The sequence below is a fragment of the Lactuca virosa genome, chromosome 4, assembly GCF_052849685.1.
Source record: "Lactuca virosa cultivar CGN04683 chromosome 4, Lactuca_virosa_CGN04683_v6, whole genome shotgun sequence".
Lineage (NCBI taxonomy): Eukaryota > Viridiplantae > Streptophyta > Magnoliopsida > Asterales > Asteraceae > Lactuca > Lactuca virosa.
In genome coordinates, this window is record NC_136429.1 from 503,045,251 (window position 1) to 503,066,665 (window position 21,415).

General features: G+C 38.0%; 1 protein-coding gene across 1 annotated transcript; it reads right to left on the reverse strand.

Moving 5' to 3' along the window:
- Nucleotides 1-640: 640 nt before the first annotated feature.
- Nucleotides 641-1,340, reverse strand: LOC145169448 (uncharacterized). The gene is made up of 3 exons (XM_079087999.1): nucleotides 1,203-1,340; nucleotides 1,022-1,090; nucleotides 641-893 (listed from the first exon to the last, which is right to left on the reverse strand). The coding sequence occupies exons 1-3, from the start codon at nucleotides 1,257-1,259 to the stop codon at nucleotides 813-815; spliced, it is 207 nt and encodes a 68-aa protein (XP_078944125.1). The 5' UTR covers nucleotides 1,260-1,340; the 3' UTR covers nucleotides 641-812.
- Between the last annotated feature and the right edge of the window lie 20,075 nt (nucleotides 1,341-21,415).

A 21,415-nucleotide genomic window follows, 5' to 3' on the forward strand; every position in this document is an offset into this window, starting at 1 on the left:
GTGGTGTTAGTCCAAACATTTTTAGACTAAAGTGTCAATTTTGAGCTAACCACAGGACCATTTGTGCAGTTTAGTCTTTTCAAAATGAACCGAATCATCTTCACTTTAAAATAGATCTATGTGGAATTTATGCTTGATGGATCCAGTTATTTACAAAAGTGGAAGGCTATAAAGGATACCTCAAATAGATCTATATAGAATTTAGAACAACATATTAGAAATCCATAGCACATTAGGAACCAAATCTTGTAACATCCGATTCTTAAATTCAACTGACAAATGCATATGGACCATGTCATCATGTTAAAGAGTTGGTTTTGTATATCACAGTGGATCATATAAAGTTTATAAACACACACTTTAAATAGTTTGGTTTGATATTTAGGAATCGTATTTTCTATAATTGAAATCAACCGAAATGCTTAAAAATCTAAGTATGCCTCATAAGAACAAAACATTTTTTTACGAACCGATTTCTATAGAGAATATAATCCTATTTTCTTTAAATTTTTCTAAAACCGAATTATATATTGGGGGTTCGTATGACAAGATTGGACGCATTTCCATTTTTTTTATAATGAAATCGTAAAAATCTTAGTGTTTGGAGGAGAGAGGAGATACCACAACATACACACACAAATATTTAATATTTTCATCGACCATTTTATTTCTTAGTTAAATAATAAAATATTACTAATCATAAACATTGGTATGTTAGTAATTGATCGTGACACTCGACATATAGGTGAGATATTGAGTACGATAATAATGATGGAATCATGGTTGATGACGTGGCACCCGAAAATCAATATCTAGGTTGATTTGTTCATTCCAGTTGCATCCTTCACTGCCTCAGCTGCGTCTGATGCCTTCATCTGCATTTGTGCACCAGCCTACAATATTTTTTTATATATTAATTAAAAAAATACTAATCATAACATAAAATGTTTCATTAAGACATTCATTTATTTTTTTGTTCTAATGATCATTTTATAGGTTGTAAAAATAATAAAAGTCGAACCTCTTGCACCGATTCTTTGGCAGATTGGGCAGCTGCACCAGCTTTATCCATAAGTTGGTTGCCTTTCTCCTGATAACATAATTATAACAAAATACAATCAAATATTATATTATTATATGAATTCGAAAAGGTTATAAATTCAAATATTCATAATGAAACAATAAAGAAAAGGATGAGTAACCTGGGCTTGGCCTTTGGCCTCACCAGCTTGAAAACCAGCACTCTGTGTGTTGTTCATTTTGTTTGTGGGAGTGGTGTTTGTTTATATGAATATACGATGGAAATAAGAAGAAAGAGATTATGTTTGATGAGAGATACAAAGAAGAAATGGAAGTATTTATAGTGTTTTGATATTGGTACAAAAATGGTGACATGTGTAGTATTCACCGTAAGTTTTTGTTATGATTTGCATGTTTTTTGGGCTTTTGAATAGGAAGGGAAGAAGACCACAACTTTAAAATTGTTTTTATTTTTATATGATAAATTAGTGGACAATATTTATGGAATAAGAAAAGTCGGTAAGTTAGGAACACGTGCAGATATTTTTGTTAACGGAAGTATAATCTCTTAAATGGTGGAATCCAAATTGAATTTATTAACTCGTGGAAAATAAAATCTATTACGCAATAACAACTCAGCCGAGAATACTTTGATGCACTATTTTTCTAAACACAATATAGATAATAAATCGTCTATTTATTTAATATAACGAACAATTTTATTTTGTGAAGTATGTGAACAGTACATCCTGCTTCGTTATTTCATTATGCAATAAAACAATTTCAAAACACCTTAACCTTTTATATTTTTAATTTAAACTTCAATTAATTTATTATTTATTTAAAATTTATAAATAAAAATTTATGTTTATGGTATTAAGGTTTCAAATGTTTTAATGTTCAATTTTTTATTAAGAATATTACGTTTTATCGACAGATTGTGAAGATGGCTACTATAAACATAATAAATTCATTTAAGTCTCATATGCTATATTTGTAGAATTAGTGAGTAATTTTAGAAACATATTAGAATGTATGTGTGTCACCATTCTAAAAAAATAAAAATGCAATGTTTCAAGTTTCAACCTTAGACAGTATTTTATTTATTAGGTCCGGAAAAATTAACTAATTTTGTATTATTTTATAATTGTTACAAATCAACACGGTCTGTTGGATTGGATATGAAACATTTTATGTTGCTTAACTGAATTCCTATATTTATACATTATTATGTGTAGTAATTGAGATCTTAATAAATAAAGTAAAAATAACATATGAATGTGTCCTATTTGTTATATCAATAAGTCACATAGGTCATCACTTATACAGAAAAAAAACAAATTGACGCGTTTATATTCATCTTTCATTTATCTTAATAAATAAAATTCATTGCTGCCACTTGTGAATTTCTCCCTCATTTGTAACCCCGGGTCCTAGTATGTACTTTAAATAAAGAATTTATCCAATTTTATAAGAGAACTCGACGAGTTGGATACCCAAACTCGTCGAGTAGGGTATATTTTTGGGACGCGGGTTCAAGGACCTATTCGACGAGTTGGGAGCCCCAACTCGACGAGTATGAGCTGGAAAATGAAACCCTAATTTTTAGGGTTTGCATCATATTTAAAGGACATTAAGCCTCCCTCCCATCCTCCTTACTGCCCCCTCGCGTCCAGAAGCGAAACCCTAGCTACCTAACTCCCTTTTTGAGCATTGTGAGGCTAAGAGTTGTATTGTCGGTGCATGTATTGAAGGACTGGAAGCTAGGAATGAAGAGGAGCTTGTAGATCCATCACCTACTTCAGTTTGGCAGTATTTAGAAGGTAACAAGTCATTACCTTGATCATTCTATTGATAAATCTCTTCATCTTAAGCTTTAAAGCCATTTCTAGCACTTTTGTGGACTAGTTCTTGTGTGGAGCATGATCTGAAGTTTGCAACTTCAGATCTGGACTCTCCTAAGCCTTTAGTGTCATAAAGTCTCAAGCTTTTTGAAGCTTGAGCCCTTCTCCATAGTCTAACCTTTCTTTTAGCCTAGTTTTTGGCATTTGAGCATGTGGACTCTCCTAAGCCTTTATATGTTGACGTTTTCAAAATAACTTGTATTCTCAGGACCTCGTTAAGAAGGTTGGTCATCAAGAACATGTGGACTTTTGTTGCATTCTTGCTTCCATCATACATTTAATATTTTGACATGTAATTTTCTGAACTAATACAATGATGTAAACCCCGTATGTTGTATTATTGAATGTATTGTGACGATGTTGTCTATGATTCATTTATATACACTGTGATGATATTACAAGATGAAGTCACCCGCCCCCAGACGTTTCCGTCATCTGCTTCGGGGGTGTGACATTTATTGTTTTTATTGTGATGTTTGATGAATTATGGTTTTCTTAAATGATTTAAAACGAAATTTTCGGACCGTATTTTTGGGATGTTTCATCATTAATCTGTGTTTTTCAATTATTTAGAAAAATGCCACTTAAGTAATATTTTTATATAATCACTTAATCAGTAAAAACATTCCTTAATTTTACCCGATATTGACAGACAATTGACCGGATTTTTGAATGTCTTTCAATTTGACACCTAATTCATTAAATTCGAATAAATGTCGGTGTATAATATATGGAATGTTAACTGTTATAGTGATTTTTTTAGTATCTCATCAACCTTTGAATTTTGTTTTTCTTCTAATCATGGAAATTTGTATCTCTTTCAATTATATGAATTCGTAATTCCATTCAATGTTATATTAAGCTCTCAAAAAACAACATTAAAATACCAAGTACCACAACATTCCATTCCGTGTTATATTAAGCTCTCAAAAAACAGCATTAAAATACCAAGTACCACAACAGCTTAGTAATTTCATTCATCGTTTTATCCTTTAATCGATTTTTTTAATATACAAATTAATGTGAAATGTTCTATAAATTTCGATTTATATGGATGAAAGTGTAGAAATGAAAGTACGATGCCATTTTGTGATACACATGAAAGTATGTTGCTATTAATATGATGTTATCTCAATCTTCTATCCTAATAAATAAGAATCTTTTACTGCCACTTGTGTTATAATAAAATTCAAAATTACCAACAAAGTATAACATTAAAAATTGCTTATTGTTACAACTTGATATTTTTTTTTTTAATTTTACACGGGTCTTACACCTAGTGAAGCAATATAAATACTATTGGAAAGACATTAACCAAATTAAAACCACAGTTCATAGTACACGGGAAAAATGGCCTAGAAGTAGGCCTTACATCAACCATGATGGAAAATTTTGACAGAATTAAGACTAGATCAAGACCTAACAGGTCTAAGATTTATACAGATAGGAAATTAGACCAAAGTTTTACATAAACTAGGTTATATCCAAAAGATGAGTCGACGAGATTCTATCGGCGACGAGAACTGCTAGCATGAGTTCTAGATCCCGATAGTAGACGTTCAATGTCCCTTATACGCCTGTCCGCCCTCGCTTGCTTAGCTCGAAGTTCTCTAACTTCAGCTCGAGTTTCAGCAAGTTCCCTCTGCAGATTTGCATTGCGGACCAGAGTCCTTTCATGAGCAGACTCTAGTTGGCGAATGTGGACAGTGTTAACACCAGAGTTGGCGTCAACTTCCAAAACTTGATTGATAGTTGCCTGAGCCATTATCGTGTTCCGAGAAATCCTACGCACCATGATTGGTAGGACTCTATCAGCAGAACCTCCTTCAGTGAGGTTGTAGAAACTTTGGTCTCCATTGTAGGGAATGGGTTGACCCTGTTCATGACTCCATGTATTCAAGTTAGTGGCCCACAGAGGTGTGGGTCCTTGAAATGCGGGACGGGGGTTCAGGTTTGGGTTTTGAGCAGCTAGGGGTAGGTTATTGACTTCCGGCTCCGAGTCAGAACTATCAGAAAAACCTTCAGCAGGGTGATCATCCAACGGGATTGGGTGATCATCTTTTGGTTCTGCCTCTAGCCAACCAGCATTGCCTTGGTTCGGGAAGTACGGATCGTCGTGGTGAAATCCAACCATTTTAATCTACGCGAGAAAAGGGATATAAGAAATAGCTAAATAGACGAACTAACTAAGATAATTACAGTAAGACCAAATACCCCTATGGTATTTCTTTATGGTTGTGTTGGTAAGTTTTTAGACTTGTTGCCATATCACAACCATTCTTGGGCATATGCTAATCACTCCTCGGACCAGCATAGTTGATCAGGCTATGCCATTCCCAAGACTGACCATATATCCCCAGGCTTACTTGTGATATTCAACAATCGTAATACTTTTGTTCTTGTCATTGTGACACTGATTTTAGTATGAATGCAGGCACATATACTTACTTAAATATTTTATTATTTAAAGTATAACTCTTAGACAGAGTATTTTAATCCCCATGTATTTATAGTTAGTATATCTTTTATGGGTTGATATACTATATTCACTATAAACAATGCTCTGATACCAATCTGTCACACCCCAAAACCACGAACGGCGGAAACGTTCAGGGGTGGAGGACGTCATGTACAGTATCACAACAGTGTAAAATAGTAAACAAGCAACAACATCATCCATTGCATTATAAGTAAAGTTTTAATACATGTGTGTTCTTTCATTGTAATAAGACACCAAAAATATACAATCAAAATAAAAGACGAGACTTGTCTGCTCCGTCTTCTCAAAAACTGGCCTCCGTACCTGTCTACTGATGACCTGAGAATACAAGTTATTTTGAAAGAGAGTATCAGCTTTGAAGCTGGTGAGTTCATAAGTATTTAAGTGTCATTGTCTTGCTTTGAAAAGCTGTTTCAAAAGTCATGTAAACCTTTGAATGAAAATGTTGATATAAGTATGAAAAGCCCTAGAAAATCCCTTATTTTCTATCAGTATGTAAAGTAGTCTTCAACCAAGACCCGAATGTTTTGTAAGTAAAATGATAGTTTTTCCTTCTATTGACTAGTACTAAAGTACTTAGTCTAACTCATCGTTTATGTGAAAGTATCACAAAATAAAGTAAACAGGAAAAAGCATAATCATGTAAGTGTTATCCCTGGGTGACCAGGATTAACACGACATCGCCGAAGCGAAAGGTATACCCTATGAACATCCGAAGATTGTCCCCTCACCCTATGTAGCGGCAGCAGGGTGGAGGGAGGGTTAGTCCCATGGCCGACTCCTAATATCAGCGTTAACCTAATAATCATCCGAAGATTTTCATCTCATCCTCTGTTGCAACAGTAGGATGGAGGAATGGTTAGTTCCAGTATCGATCTACTTATTATAAGTAATAACCTTAGACATCCGTAGATGTTCATCACCCAGTGTTGCTAACAGCTGGGTTCCGGAATGGTTAGTCCCGTCTAGACATCCCATCGAACAGGGATAGGCAGGAAAATTTACAATCTTCCTAATAACTCTAGGTACAAGTATCCAGGTAAGTGTATACAGGATAATGTATCTAAGTAACAGTACTCATGTATGGTATTCATGTAAGCGTATTCAGGTAAATGTAGCTATGTAAACATACTCATGTATCAAGTAATGTACTGGTATAGACTCATGAATGAACTGACTCTTGTGTGATTCCTTGTAATAGGAATAATGTTTGTTATCTTCTAACTATCCCTATGATAGTTAACTGAAAGGTAATTGGTTGTTCAAGTAGGTTTATACACCCTTGCTACACAAGAGTGTGGGAAACTAAATGAAAGATGAAAACTATAACATCAATACATATATAAGAATATAAGTGTATATGCATAGTTTAGTTCAAGAATGTAAAATGGTTTTGTAAGATATCTAAGGGTTTTAAATAAATATAAAAGTGACTTGATGTCATTTTGATAAACATTTCAAAAGTAATACATTTGATAACAAAGTATTTTAAAGATAGAAAACCATTTCATGCATCACATTTTGTAGTATGTGAAATCTGTTGAATGAAAACACAGTTATAAAATACATATAAATGATTTAATAACATGTTGTTTTCTACTTGTACTCCCCCCCCCATTAAAGCATTTAAAATCATTTAAAACATTGATTAGGGGTATGAACTCACCTGTAGATGGTGATTTGGATGAACTGGACGGTGTAGGATTGTTAGGTGTCAAGTGAGGACTTGTACACACGCTACGATCCTAATGAACATATAATCACACATATATGCACTCAATTAGTCTTAAATTACTAATTGATAAAGTTAAGACATCCTAGAACATAATAAACACTTTATATAAGTGTTTTAAGCCCTAAGGATTGCATCTAAGCTATTGTGGGACAAGGTACTTGGGTTTAGGGTTCCAAAGGACCCTATACTTGAGTTTACTCTCCAAATAACCTCACGCATGGAGTTTACGGTTGTAAACTCTTGAGTTTACGGCCGTAAACTCCAAGACTTAATGTCCTTGGTTGTTTTGAGGTGCTAAATGATCCCTAGAAGTACTCCAACTTGGTGGTTTAACTCTTGGAAGGGTTTAGGACATAGAAACACTCCTTTGAGGAGTTTACGGCCTTAAGGCCATTTCCTTTTAGAGTTTGCGGCCGTAAACTCTTAAGGATGGGTGTTTTTGATGCTTTCAAGTCTCATACACATGTAGTATAGGTCTTAGACTTTTATCCCAAGCATATGAAGGCCTTAGGCACACTTTGGTGCCCTTGTTTGATGTTCACGGCCCAAGAACCTTATTAGGGCCGTGAACTCACTTTGAGGGGTGTTCTTGATGTGTTTTGGTCCTTGGTTTAAGTGGAAACAAATCCTAGCAAATGTCTAAGGCTTTAGGTGCCTTAAAAGCACCCTTTTGTGCATGATTTTGGAGTTCACGGTCCAAGATCATCTTGGGCCGTGAACACCCATGTGTTTGTGTTTCTTGGTTGTTTTCTTGTCCCTAATACACCCATATACGAGTCCAAGTCAGTAGCATAACACGAGGGAAGGTTTAGGCTTTGTTTCGGGAGTTTACCGCCCAAGAACAGCTTGGGGAGTAAACTCCTAAATCTAGTGATTTAGCCATCTAAATCATGTTATAAACACATATTAAGCTATCTAACACTACTAGCAAGAGGTACTCACGTTTTGGGATAAAAACCCGAAGATCCGTGAGAGAGAAAATGGCTTTTCTCTAGTTGGAAATGTGAATAATGAATGAATTTGGTTCAGAATTCTATTTATAGCCCTGAGATATTTTTGGCAGAAAATATTTTTATTCCCGAAATGATCTCTAATATAATAGAGTGATGGAATAATAGAGTTGCACTAAACCCTAGTGCATCCACTCTCCTGATATTTCCTTAAGTGTAAACCCTGAATTACTCAAACTTACACGAAAAAGTCTGGAAATTAACTGTGACTGCTATAACTTCTATTGAAGTGATATAGTTTGTACAGAAAGGAAATTTCGGGTTGTCACATCATCCCCCCGTTAGAAGGAATTTTGTCCCGAAATTAGAATTTAAGCAAATGAGAAGTTACAAATAACTAAGCGAAAAGATGAGGGTATTTCAGCTTCATCTGATCCTCTCGTTGCCAAGTGAATTCAGGTCCACGCTTTGCGTTCCAGCTAACCTTCACTATCGGGATACGACTCTGCTTTGTTTGCTTGACCTCTCGGTCCATGATCTCTACTGGTTCCTCCACGAAGTTGAGGCTCTCGTTGATCTCGATCTCGTCGAGTGGAATAACAAGAGTCTCGTCGGACAAACACTTTTTCAAGTTCGAGACGTGGAAGGTAGGATGTACGTTACTGAGTTCTTGCAGTAGATTGAGTTTGTAAGCTACAGGGCCGATTCTCGCGAGAATCTCGAAAGGCCCTATGTATCTTGGATTGAGCTTCCCAGGCTTTACAAAGCGTATCAAGCCCTTCCAGGGTGAGACCTTCAGTAGGACTCGGTCGCCCACCTGGAATTCCAACGGTTTCCTTCGCTTGTCAGTGTAGCTCTTCTGTCGGTCTCTAGAGGCTTTCAATCGTTCACGAATTTGAACGATCTTCTCTATCGTTTCCCGAATGATCTCCGGACCCGTGAGAGTGCTTTCGGGAACTCGTCCCTTAGCTAACTGGGTATCACCCACCTCAGCCCAGCACAGAGGGGATCTGCACTTTCGGCCATAGAGGGCCTCGAATGGAGCTGCCTTTATTCTCATGTGATAACTGTTGTTGTAGGAAAATTCTACGAGGGGTAAATGGGTATCCCAAGCTTTTCCAAAGTCAATCACACAGGCACGCAACATATCTTCTAAGGTTTGGATAGTTCTCTCACTTTGCCCGTCGGTCTGTGGATGGTAGGCTATACTCATGTCCAGCCTAGTTCCTAGGGAACTTTGTAATGACTGCCAGAACCTCGAAGTGAATCTACTATCTCTGTCCGAGATGATAGATAAAGGAACACCGTGCAGCCTTACAATCTCCCTAATGTAAGTTCTGGTAAGTTTCTCCATCTTGTCTGTTTCCTTGATCGGTAGGAAGTGTGCAGACTTGGTCAATCTATCGACGATGACCCATATGGAATCAAGTCCACCCGTCGTCTTGGGCAACTTGGTTATGAAGTCCATAGTGATCCACTCCTACTTCCATTCTGGTATCTCCGGTTGTTGTAGAAGACCGGAGGGTTTCTGGTATTCGACCTTCACCTTCGCGCAAGTAAGGCACTTACTTACGAAGGTAGCAATATCTGCTTTCATGTTAGGCCACCAGTATAACGTTTTAAGATCCAGATACATCTTATCTGAACCCGGGTGGACGGAATAACGAGTGTTGTGAGCTTCGGTCATGACCAAGTCTCTGAAGCCACCGTGTTTCGGTGTCCAGATCCGATCCATGAGGTATAAGGCTCCGCCACCCTTGACTTCTAAGTTCTTATCCATCCCTCTAAGGGATTCACCAGCCACGTTTTCAGGTTTCAAAGCATCGAGCTGAGCCTCCTTAATTTGCGTGGACAAGTTTGAATGGATAGTTAGAGTCAAAGATTTGACTCTACGACCAGTATATTCTTTCCGACTCTGGGCGTCGGCTACTACATTGGCTTTACCCGGATGATAATGAATTTCACACTCGTAATCACTGAGTAGCTCGACCCACCGTCGTTGTCTCATGTTGAGCTCCTTCTGGTCGAAAATGTGTTGTAGACTCTTATGGTCTGTAAAGATCGTGCTTTTTGTACCATATAGGTAATGTCGCCAGATCTTCAGAGCAAACACAACTGCTCCTAGTTCAAGATCGTGGGTGGTCTAGTTAACCTCATGTGTCTTCAGCTGTCTCGAGGCATAGGCTATGACCTTACCTCGCTACATCAGAACACATCTGAGTCCTTGATTGGATGCATCGCAATAGACAATGAAGTCTTCTATCCCTTCGGGGAGGGATAGTATTGGTGCGGTGCACAAGGCTCGTTTGAGCGTTTGGAACGCTCTTTCCTGCTTCTCTTCCCAGTCAAAGGCCACGCCTTTCTGGGTTAGGGTTGTAAGAGGTTTCGCTATGCTGGAGAAGTTCTGAATGAACCTGCGATAGTAGCCAGCGAGACCTAGAAATTGACGAAATTCTGTAGGTGTCTTCGGTGCTGACCAGTCCTCAATGGCCTTGATTTTGGAAGGGTCCACGTGTATTCCCTCTTCGCTAACAACATGGCCCAAAAATTCGACTCGTTGAATCCAAAATTCGCACTTGGAGAACTTCGCATAGAGTTTCTCCGCTCGCAATGTTTCTAAGACTCTACGGAGATGTTGACTATGCTCCTCCTTACTTCGAGAGTAGATGAGTATGTCATCAATGAAGACGATGACGAACTGATCCAAGTAAGGACGACACACCCTATTCATCAGATCCATGAATACTGCGGGCGCGTTAGTTAATCCGAACGGCATCACTACAAACTCGTAGTGCCCATAACGAGTTCGGAAGGCTGTCTTGGGAACATCCTCCTCTAGCACTCGTAGTTGGTGATATCCGGATCGTAGATCTATCTTCGAGAAGTAGTTGGCTCCTTGAAGTTGATCAAATAAATCGTCAATGCGGGGCAAAGGATAACGATTTTTAATGGTAAGTTTGTTGAGTTCTCTATAGTCGATGCACATGCGAAACGATCCATCTTTCTTCTTGACGAACAAGACCGGTGCTCCCCATGGTGAGAAGCTTGGTCTAATGAATCCCTTCTTGAGAAGTTTGTTAAGTTGACTGGAAAGTTCCTGCATCTCCGCCGGTGCCAGACGATAAGGAGATTTGGCTACTGGGGTAGCTCCTGGCACTAAGTCGATTCTGAACTCGACTTGGCGTTGCGGTGGTAAACCGGGAAGTTCTTCTGGGAATATGTCGGGAAAGTCGCGTACTTCTGGGATGTTCTGGATGTCTTTCAGTTCTTGACTGGTATCGACGACGTGTGCGAGGAATGCATGGTATTCCTTTCGCAAGCACTTCTGGGCTTGAATGCACGAAATGATACGAAGGCTCGTACTAGGTTTGTCGCCATAGATAACTAAGGTCTCGTTGTTAGGAAGGTTAAGACGAACTGCTTTTTCAAAGCACATGATGTCGGCGCGAAGAAGACTCAACCAATCCATGCCGATGATAACGTCGAAACATTTAATTTGGACTGGCATGAGGTCTATCTTGAAAGTATGGCTATCTAAAGTTAAGGTACAACCTACGTATATGCAGTTAGTACTCTCCGTTTTCCCGTTAGCCATTTCTACCGTGAATGAATTATCTAATGCACATGGTTTTTGTTTAAGCAGGTGTGCAAATTTGTGGCTTACGAAACTTTTCTCTGCTCCACTATCGAAAAGTATGCAAGCATATGAGTTATCGAGGAGAAATGTACCAGTAACTATCATAGGATCAGCTACTGCTTCCTCGTGGCCTAGGGCCATAACTCTTCCTACTCCTCCAGCCATCCCCGCTTTAGGGCAGTTCCTCTTGTAGTGGCCCACTTCTCCACAACCGTAGCAAGCTTGGCCCATACCGGCGTTAGGAACCTGGGCGGCCTGAGCTGTTGGAGCCTTGCAGTAACGGACTGTGTGTCCCTTCCTGTTGCAGTTAGAGCACTGCATCTCCTTGCAAGGTCCGTGGTGGTGGAAATTACACTTGGTGCACCTCGGGAGAGTCCCAGCATATGTTTTTGCTGGTAAGGGGTTCGCAGGGATAATGGGAGTCACTGTGGCAGCATTAATCGCCACAAGTTGTTGTTTCTTGGCGGATCCTTGCGAAGCCCCTCTTTTCCTCTTATTCCACCCCTTCCTGTTATGGTCGGGGTTGGACTTTTGTGGTACGGGTGTAGGGATTGTTGGGTTCTGAGGTTTCCTGTGATCTATGAGAGATTGTGCCAGTTCCTTGGCACTATCAAAAGTGATAGGCCTGGAGGCTAACACACTTGATTGGATTTGGGGCGACAGTCCCCAGATATACCTCTCTATCTTCTTGCTCTCGAGAGCAACCATATCAGGGCATAGATTTTCCAGATCACAGAACCTGTTTGTGTAGGTTGTGATGTCGGATCCAACCATTTGTAGACCCCAGAATTCCTGCTCGAGCTTTTGTACTTTGCCTCGAGGACAGTATTCTTTCATCAGCATGTCTTTCAACTTTTCCCAGCTGATGGAATACGCCACCACCAGGGTCAGATACTTAACATGGCCGTTCCACCATGTTAGTGCTCTGTCAGAGAAGGTACAAGCTGCAAACTTGACCTTGTTGCCCTCATGGCAAGCACAGATTTCAAAGACGGATTCCATCTTTTCAATCCATTGCCTCAACACCATAACACCCCCTGTTCCATTGAAGCTGCGGGGTTTGGCGTTCGTGAAGTCCTTGTAGGTGCATTCCCGAGGGTGTCCATGACTTTCGCCGTGGTTCGAGGGAGGTGCACCTGTTCCCGATCCACTAGGGACAGGAGCGTTGATTGCTGACACAGCAGCTGCAACTGCTGCTGTGAAAGCTGCCTGAAACATGTTGGCATCGAAGGGGTTAGGTGGTTGAGGAGGTTGAGGTGGTGGTGGAGGTGGTATCGGTGTTTCGTTGATTGGGTTACGCCTGGGATTTCTGCGAGGCGGCATCTTTAACTATACGTTTAAAAGATGACGACATGGATAAGAATAAATGATTAATGAATGTGTCTCATGGACTAACTCCCCATAGTCCAACAACAGAACGAATAAAATGACTAAATGAAGATGACAGCATTTGGATAATAATTTCCATAAGATTAGATATCTGTCAATAATACTGGAATTACAGATGTAACAAGTTCGGGAAAAATGGCCTAGAAGTAGGCCTTACATCAACCATGATGGAAAATTTTGACAGAATTAAGACTAGATCAAGACCTAACAGGTCTAAGATTTATACAGATAGGAAATTAGACCAAAGTTTTACATAAACTAGGTTATATCCAAAAGATGAGTCGACGAGATTCTATCGGCGACGAGAACTGCTAGCATGAGTTCTAGATCCCGATAGTAGACGTTCAATGTCCCTTATACGCCTGTCCGCCCTCGCTTGCTGAGCTCGAAGTTCTCTAACTTCAGCTCGAGTTTCAGCAAGTTCCCTCTGCAGATTTGCATTGCGGACCAGAGTCCTTTCATGAGCAGACTCTAGTTGGCGAATGTGGACAATGTTAACACCAGAGTTGGCGTCAACTTCCAAAACTTGATTGATAGTTGCCTGAGCCATTATCGTGTTCCGAGAAATCCTACGCACCATGATTGGTAGGACTCTATCAGCAGAACCTCCTTCAGTGAGGTTGTAGAAACTTCGGTCTCCATTGTAGGGAATGGGTTGACCCTGTTCATGACTCCATGTATTCAAGTTAGTGGCCCACAGAGGTGTGGGTCCTTGAAATGCGGGACGGGGGTTCAGGTTTGGGTTTTGAGCAGCTAGGGGTAGGTTATTGACTTCCGGCTCCGAGTCAGAACTATCAGAAAAACCTTCAGCATGGTGATCATCCAACGGGATTGGGTGATCATCTTTTGGTTCTGCCTCTAGCCAACCAGCATTGCCTTGGTTCGGGAAGTACGGATCGCCGTGGTGAAATCCAAACATTTTAATCTACGCGAGAAAAGGGATATAAGAAATAGCTAAATAGACGAACTAACTAAGATAATTACAGTAAGACCAAATACCCCTATGGTATTTCTTTATGGTTGTGTTGGTAAGTTTTTAGACTTGTTGCCATATCACAACCATTCTTGGGCATATGCTAATCACTCCTCGGACCAGCATAGTTGATCAGGCTATGCCATTCCCAAGACTGACCATATATCCCCAGGCTTACTTGTGATATTCAACAATCGTAATACTTTTGTTCTTGTCATTGTGACACTGATTTTAGTATGAATGCAGGCACGTATACTTGCTTAAATATTTTATTATTTAAAGTATAACTCTTAGACAGAGTATTTTAATCCCCATGTATTTATAGTTAGTATATCTTTTATGGGTTGATATACTATATTCACTATAAACAATGCTCTGATACCAATCTGTCACACCCCAAAACCACGAACGGCGGAAACGTTCAGGGGTGGAGGACGTCATGTACAGTATCACAACAGTGTAAAATAGTAAACAAGCAACAACATCATCCATTGCATTATAAGTAAAGTTTTAATACATGTGTGTTCTTTCATTGTAATAAGACACCAAAAATATACAATCAAAATAAAAGACGAGACTTGTCTGCTCCGTCTTCTCAAAAACTGGCCTCCGTACCTGTCTACTGATGACCTGAGAATACAAGTTATTTTGAAAGAGAGTATCAGCTTTGAAGCTGGTGAGTTCATAAGTATTTAAGTGTCATTGTCTTGCTTTGAAAAGCTGTTTCAAAAGTCATGTAAACCTTTGAATGAAAATGTTGATATAAGTATGAAAAGCCCTAGAAAATCCCTTATTTTCTATCAGTATGTAAAGTAGTCTTCAACCAAGACCCGAATGTTTTGTAAGTAAAATGATAGTTTTTCCTTCTATTGACTAGTACTAAAGTACTTAGTCTAACTCATCGTTTATGTGAAAGTATCACAAAATAAAGTAAACAGGAAAAAGCATAATCATGTAAGTGTTATCCCTGGGTGACCAGGATTAACACGACATCGCCGAAGTGAAAGGTATACCCTATGAACATCCGAAGATTGTCCCCCCACCCTATGTAGCGGCAGCAGGGTGGAGGGAGGGTCAGTCCCGTGGCCGACTCCTAATATCAGCGTTAACCTAATAATCATCCGAAGATTTTCATCTCCTCCTCTGTTGCAACAGTAGGATGGAGGAATGGTTAGTTCCAGTATCGATCTACTTATTATAAGTAATAACCTTAGACATCCGTAGATGTTCATCACCCAGTGTTGCTAACAGCTGGGTTCCGGAATGGTTAGTCCCGTCTAGACATCCCATCGAACAGGGATAGGCAGGAAAATTTACACAGAAGGTACGAATAAATCTTCCTAATAACTCTAGGTACAAGTATCCAGGTAAGTGAATACAGGATAATGTATCTAAGTAACAGTACTCATGTATGGTATTCATGTAAGCGTATTCAAGTAAATGTAGCTATGTAAACGTACTCATGTATCAAGTAATGTACTGGTATAGACTCATGAATGAACTGACTCTTGTGTGATTCCTTGTAGTAGGAATAATGTTTGTTATCTTCTAACTATCCCTATGATAGTTAACTGAAAGGTAATTGGTTGTTCAAGTAGGTTTATACACCCTTGCTACACAAGAGTGTGGGAAACTAAATGAAAGATGAAAACTATAACATCAATACATATATAAGAATATAAGTGTATATGCATAGTTTAGTTCAAGAATGTAAAATGGTTTTGTAAGATATCTAAGGGTTTTGAATAAATATAAAAGTGACTTGATGTCATTTTGATAAACATTTCAAAAGTAATACATTTGATAACAAAGTATTTTAAAGATAGAAAACCATTTCATGCATCACATTTTGTAGTATGTGAAATCTGTTGAATGAAAACACAGTTATAAAATACATATAGATGATTTAATAACATGTTGCTTTCTACTTGTACTCCCCCCCATTAAAGCATTTAAAATCATTTAAAACATTGATTAGGGGTATGAACTCACCTGTAGATGGTGATTTGGATGAACTGGACGGTGTAGGATTGTTAGGTGTCAAGTGAGGACTTGTACACACGCTACGATCCTAATGAACATATAATCACACATATATGCACTCAATTAGTCTTAAATTACTAATTGATAAAGTTAAGACATCCTAGAACATAATAAACACTTTATATAAGTGTTTTAAGCCCTAAGGATTGCATCTAAGCTATTGTGGGACAAGGTACTTGGGTTTAGGGTTCCAAAGGACCCTATACTTGAGTTTACTCTCCAAATAACCTCACACATGGAGTTTACGGTTGTAAACTCTTGAGTTTACGGCCGTAAACTCCAAGACTTAATGTCCTTGGTTGTTTTGAGGTGCTAAATGATCCCTAGAAGTACTCCAACTTGGTGGTTTAACTCTTGGAAGGGTTTAGGACATAGAAACACTCCTTTGAGGAGTTTACGGCCTTAAGGCCATTTCCTTTTAGAGTTTGCGGCCGTAAACTCTTAAGGATGGGTGTTTTTGATGCTTTCAAGTCTCATACACATGTAGTATAGGTCTTAGACTTTTATCCCAAGCATATGAAGGCCTTAGGCACACTTTGGTGCCCTTGTTTGATGTTCACGGCCCAAGAACCTTATTAGGGCCGTGAACTCACTTTGAGGGGTGTTCTTGATGTGTTTTGGTCCTTGGTTTAAGTGGAAACAAATCCTAGCAAATGTCTAAGGCTTTAGGTGCCTTAAAAGCACCCTTTTGTGCATGATTTTGGAGTTCACGGTCCAAGATCATCTTGGGCCGTGAACACCCATGTGTTTGTGTTTCTTGGTTGTTTTCTTGTCCCTAATACACCCATATACGAGTCCAAGGCAGTAGCATAACACGAGGGAAGGTTTAGGCTTTGTTTCGGGAGTTTTCCGCCCAAGAACAGCTTAGGGAGTAAACTCCTAAATCTAGTGATTTAGCCATCTAAATCATGTTATAAACACATATTAAGCTATCTAACACTACTAGCAAGAGGTACTCACGTTTTGGGATAAAAACCCGAAGATCCGTGAGAGAGAAAATGGCCTTTCTCTAGTTGGAAATGCGAATAATGAATGAATTTGGTTCAGAATTCTATTTATAGTCCTGAGATATTTTTGGCAGAAAATATTTTTATTCCCGAAATGATCTCTAATATAATAGAGTGATGGAATAATAGAGTTGCACTAAACCCTAGTGCATCCACTCTCCTGATATTTCCTGAAGTGTAAACCCTGAATTACTCAAACTTACACGAAAAAGTCTGAAAATTAACTGTGACTGCTATAACTTCTATTAAAGTGATATAGTTTGTACAGAAAGGAAATTTCGGGTTGTCACAGGTCAGGGCGTTTGGTAGCCACATATAAACCACTTACTCGGTCAGCTCATCTCTTACCCATCACTTACCCGGTCCTGAAAAAAAATTAGCTGATTGGGTCTTCTCCTTGATTGCCCCTCCTTTAGTTTACACTTATGCTTTCTCTTCTACCTCAATTATCACACCTCCAGGCTCCAACAATGTTTCTTCTCTATTGAACCAACAACGACATTATTGGATATAGTGTCTAAGTCCATAACTATATTTGGTTTGTACTTGACCCGACCCGGCATGGTCCATTTGGGTTGCATGGCATCATGCACTTGGATAGACTAAATGAGAGAAATAAGACACTTATGGTTTATTAATATATTATAAGTTCTAATATATTAATAATAAGAATAATAATATTTAGTTAGTATTGATCAATAATTAATTTGGAATTAATTATGTGATCAAAAGAAGACTAATTAAATATATGGGTTGATTGTGCCAATCATGTTGGATTAGTGTCTAAGTCCATAACTATTTTGGTATGTACTTGACCCGATTGTGCATGGTCCTTTTGGGTTGCCTTCACACTGGTGACTAGACAGGATGATTATTGAGGAGAGAGGCTGGTTTATTGTTAAGAATAATAAATTAGGGTATAAATATGATTTGTTAATATATTATATGAATAATATATTAATTTGGAATCATATTATTAATTAGTATTTAATCAGAAATTAATTTAGAATTAATTTTGGGATTAAAGGAACTGACTGAAAGTGCAGGTGCTATTTTGTAATTATTCAATAGTTGAGGCTTTGGGCCATTGGATCACCTTTATTAAGGCTTGAACGAAAATCCTAGAAGGATCTAGGAGTTTTCGTCCAAGGGCTTAAGGAAAGGAGTCTATGGACTTGCTTAGGCCCTAAGTTAAGGGATTAGGGTTTACACCTTGAAACCCTAGTTAGCCTTAAGTATAAATAGCACCCTAAGGCACTAAGATTTCGTCCAAGCCTTGGGAAACCCTAAAAGGGACGAAATCTATGGCAAGATACCCTTCTCTCCTCTCTCCCATATTCATCCTTTCACCTAGTGTGTTTGTGAGCCATTAGAGGTACTATACTTGTGGTACTTGCTTTCAAGAGCTAAGGAAATTCAAGGAACTAGTTGTTATTGCTATATAACAACAAAAGGTATGTATTCTATTCTTCTATGTGGATTTCAAAAATAGTACTAGCATGCCAGGTTTCTTTTTGTGTTCATAAAGTTGTATAACTAATAGTGAAAACATAGATCCAACTCTATGGTTGTATGCACACATAGAATTGTTTGTAGAAAACACATCAGTGGTATCAGAGCCATTGGTTTTTGTTTTCAATTAGCTTTATTCAAATGTATGAACTTGACATACTAGGGTTTATGGCTAATAAACCCTGGAGGCTTGATTTTCGAAATTAGGGTTTCTAAACCCTAGATTTCGAAATTTTTGGTAAGATTTCCTAAACCTTTTTCTTTGTCCCCAAGATTTCAATTTTAGGGTTGTCTAACCCTAGAATTTCGAAATTGCCTCTTTCCCCATGATTAGATCCTAAATTTTAGGGATTTGGATATTGCCATATCTTGTAATTATCCTTTAAATGTTTAAATTTGGTAATTAAAGATTTTGAATATCCCATCCCATAATTTTGAATTCTAGAGGATTTAAGGGATTAGGTTAAATTAATTGTTTAATTTAAAAGATATCCTTACCAAAGTAAAAGATAATTGTTAAATTAATTAGATAATCATTTCCTTATATGATAAACTTGATTTATTTGAATTATTTGATAGATTATCTTGCAAGAAATTGAATTAGGTCATATTTAGATAATTACTAATTAATTGGTTAATTATTACTATTTGTAATTTGATCTAGAATGTTCTTGCTTATGTTTTGAAAAGTTTCAAAACTTGCCCTCAAGTTTTGGAATTTAAATTTGTTTGATTAAAAGGTTTAATTTTGAAAAAGTCTAAATTCTAAAACCCTAATTTTGAAAAGTTCAAATTACACCCTTATGGTTTTATTAAATTAATTAAGTGTATAATTAAAAGAGAGTTAATAAATCCATAATGATATGGTTTATATTTAATAAAATAAAAGTGTAATTTATAAAATTAAACCACCTAGTATTTTAAAAGTGTAAAATACACCCTTATACTAAGTATAACATTAAAAGTCTAATATTATATATGTATAACTTAAATGCTAGTCTTACCGTTAGTAGGCCTCATTCACGAAGCCGATCTATAAGGGGGGTATAAGGTTATGACCTATAAAATGGCCGTTTAATGGGTGTCCACTCTCACCCACCGCTTCCTTGATTGGTGGAGGGTCGTTAGCCGAACGGGTAGGATAGGGCAAACCCTTTCCATTAAAAGTATAATGAAGTATAAAGTAACTAAATGTTTTTACTAAATTCCCAATCTTAGTTACTTTAGGCAAAAGTGAATTGATGCAATTCCATGAAATTACACTTTATGCCCTTGTGAAGACATTAGTGGAGCGCGTGTGGTTAACCGGCACACTAAATGGTTCTAAACAAAGGTAGAAAAGGGTGACTCAATGTTTGTCATAGTTCGGTGGAGCGTGTGTGGTTAACCGGCACATCGAATAAGTGACTGTAACATTGGGGGTACCATGTAAGTTTGCATGGTTATTCACACCCAGTTTTGTGATCCTCGGCATCCCAGTCACAAATCAAGGGGCATGTCGAGATTTAAACATGCCATTGAAAAGTTCAATGAATCTCAAAAGATCTAGGAGTTTTCAATACATTTAAAACTTAAGTTTCCTTTTCGTTTTTCATGGTGGAAATTGGTAAATCGTCATTTACCTACCTTCAAATATTCTGCAACTAGATTACGACATCCCTCTTCTAGGTTGTAGAGTATTGTGTTGGATCCTAGCATCGATGTTTCATTTGGGTGTCACATCGAGGATTCTAATCAACTTAACTTGAATTTTCTCCCGTTTTGTAGATGTCAAAGTATGACAACTATGGTCTTCCCAAATTCCATGGAACAAGCTTTCCAAATGAAGATGATGATCCACGATTCGATCAAGGAACAAGAGATCATGCTTCACTTCCTCCACCTCCTCCAATTATTCTCCCTAACCCACAAGTTCAAAGGCTTGAAAAGTTCAAGCTCACTCAAGCCCTTTTGGCAAGTAAGCATGGGAAACCTGTGTGTGTACACGTCTTAGAGATGAAGTCACACATTGATAGGTTAAGGATGTTGGGTGTCGAGATTTCAGGTAAGTTGGCTATTGAATGAGTTCTTCAGTCGCTTCCTGAATCATATAGTGAGTTCGTTAGAGAGTACTATATGATGGATCATGACGTGACCCTCATTGATTTGACCTGTTTGCTTATAGCTGCTGAATCAGCGATGATTTGGCGAGCTGGTTGAGAAAATTTGTCTGGTAAATCAAACTCCCAAACTTCATTGGATATTGAAATGGTGACTTTGGAGATCTAGAAAAAGGTAGATTTTGAGATAGTTCCTTGTGCCATTCCAAAAGAGTCCATTTGCTTTTATTGCCAAGAGAAGGGGCATTGGAGACAAAGCTGTCCTATTTACCTAAGAGATCTAAGAGATGGGAGAGTCAAAACGTATGGCTCTACTTTAGGTAAAATCCATCAACTAACTCTTTTAAGTTCCTATTCTAGATTCTTGATACATGATGTGATAAGATTACATTTTAATGTTTTGTAGGATCGAAGAAAAGAAAGGAAGCTTAAGGGAAGAAGTGAGCTGAATCTAATCATGAAGAAATGGATTTCGATCGCATTGCTTGAAGATTAGATTCTTAAGCTACTACTTGGAGTTAGAATAGATTGCTTAGGAATATGTAACAACATAGTTTTTCAATTGCATTGTAAGGACAAATTTTTCCGCAATAAAATAAATTTTGATTTTATATTATTTATTTATCCTTGCAATGGCATGTATGAA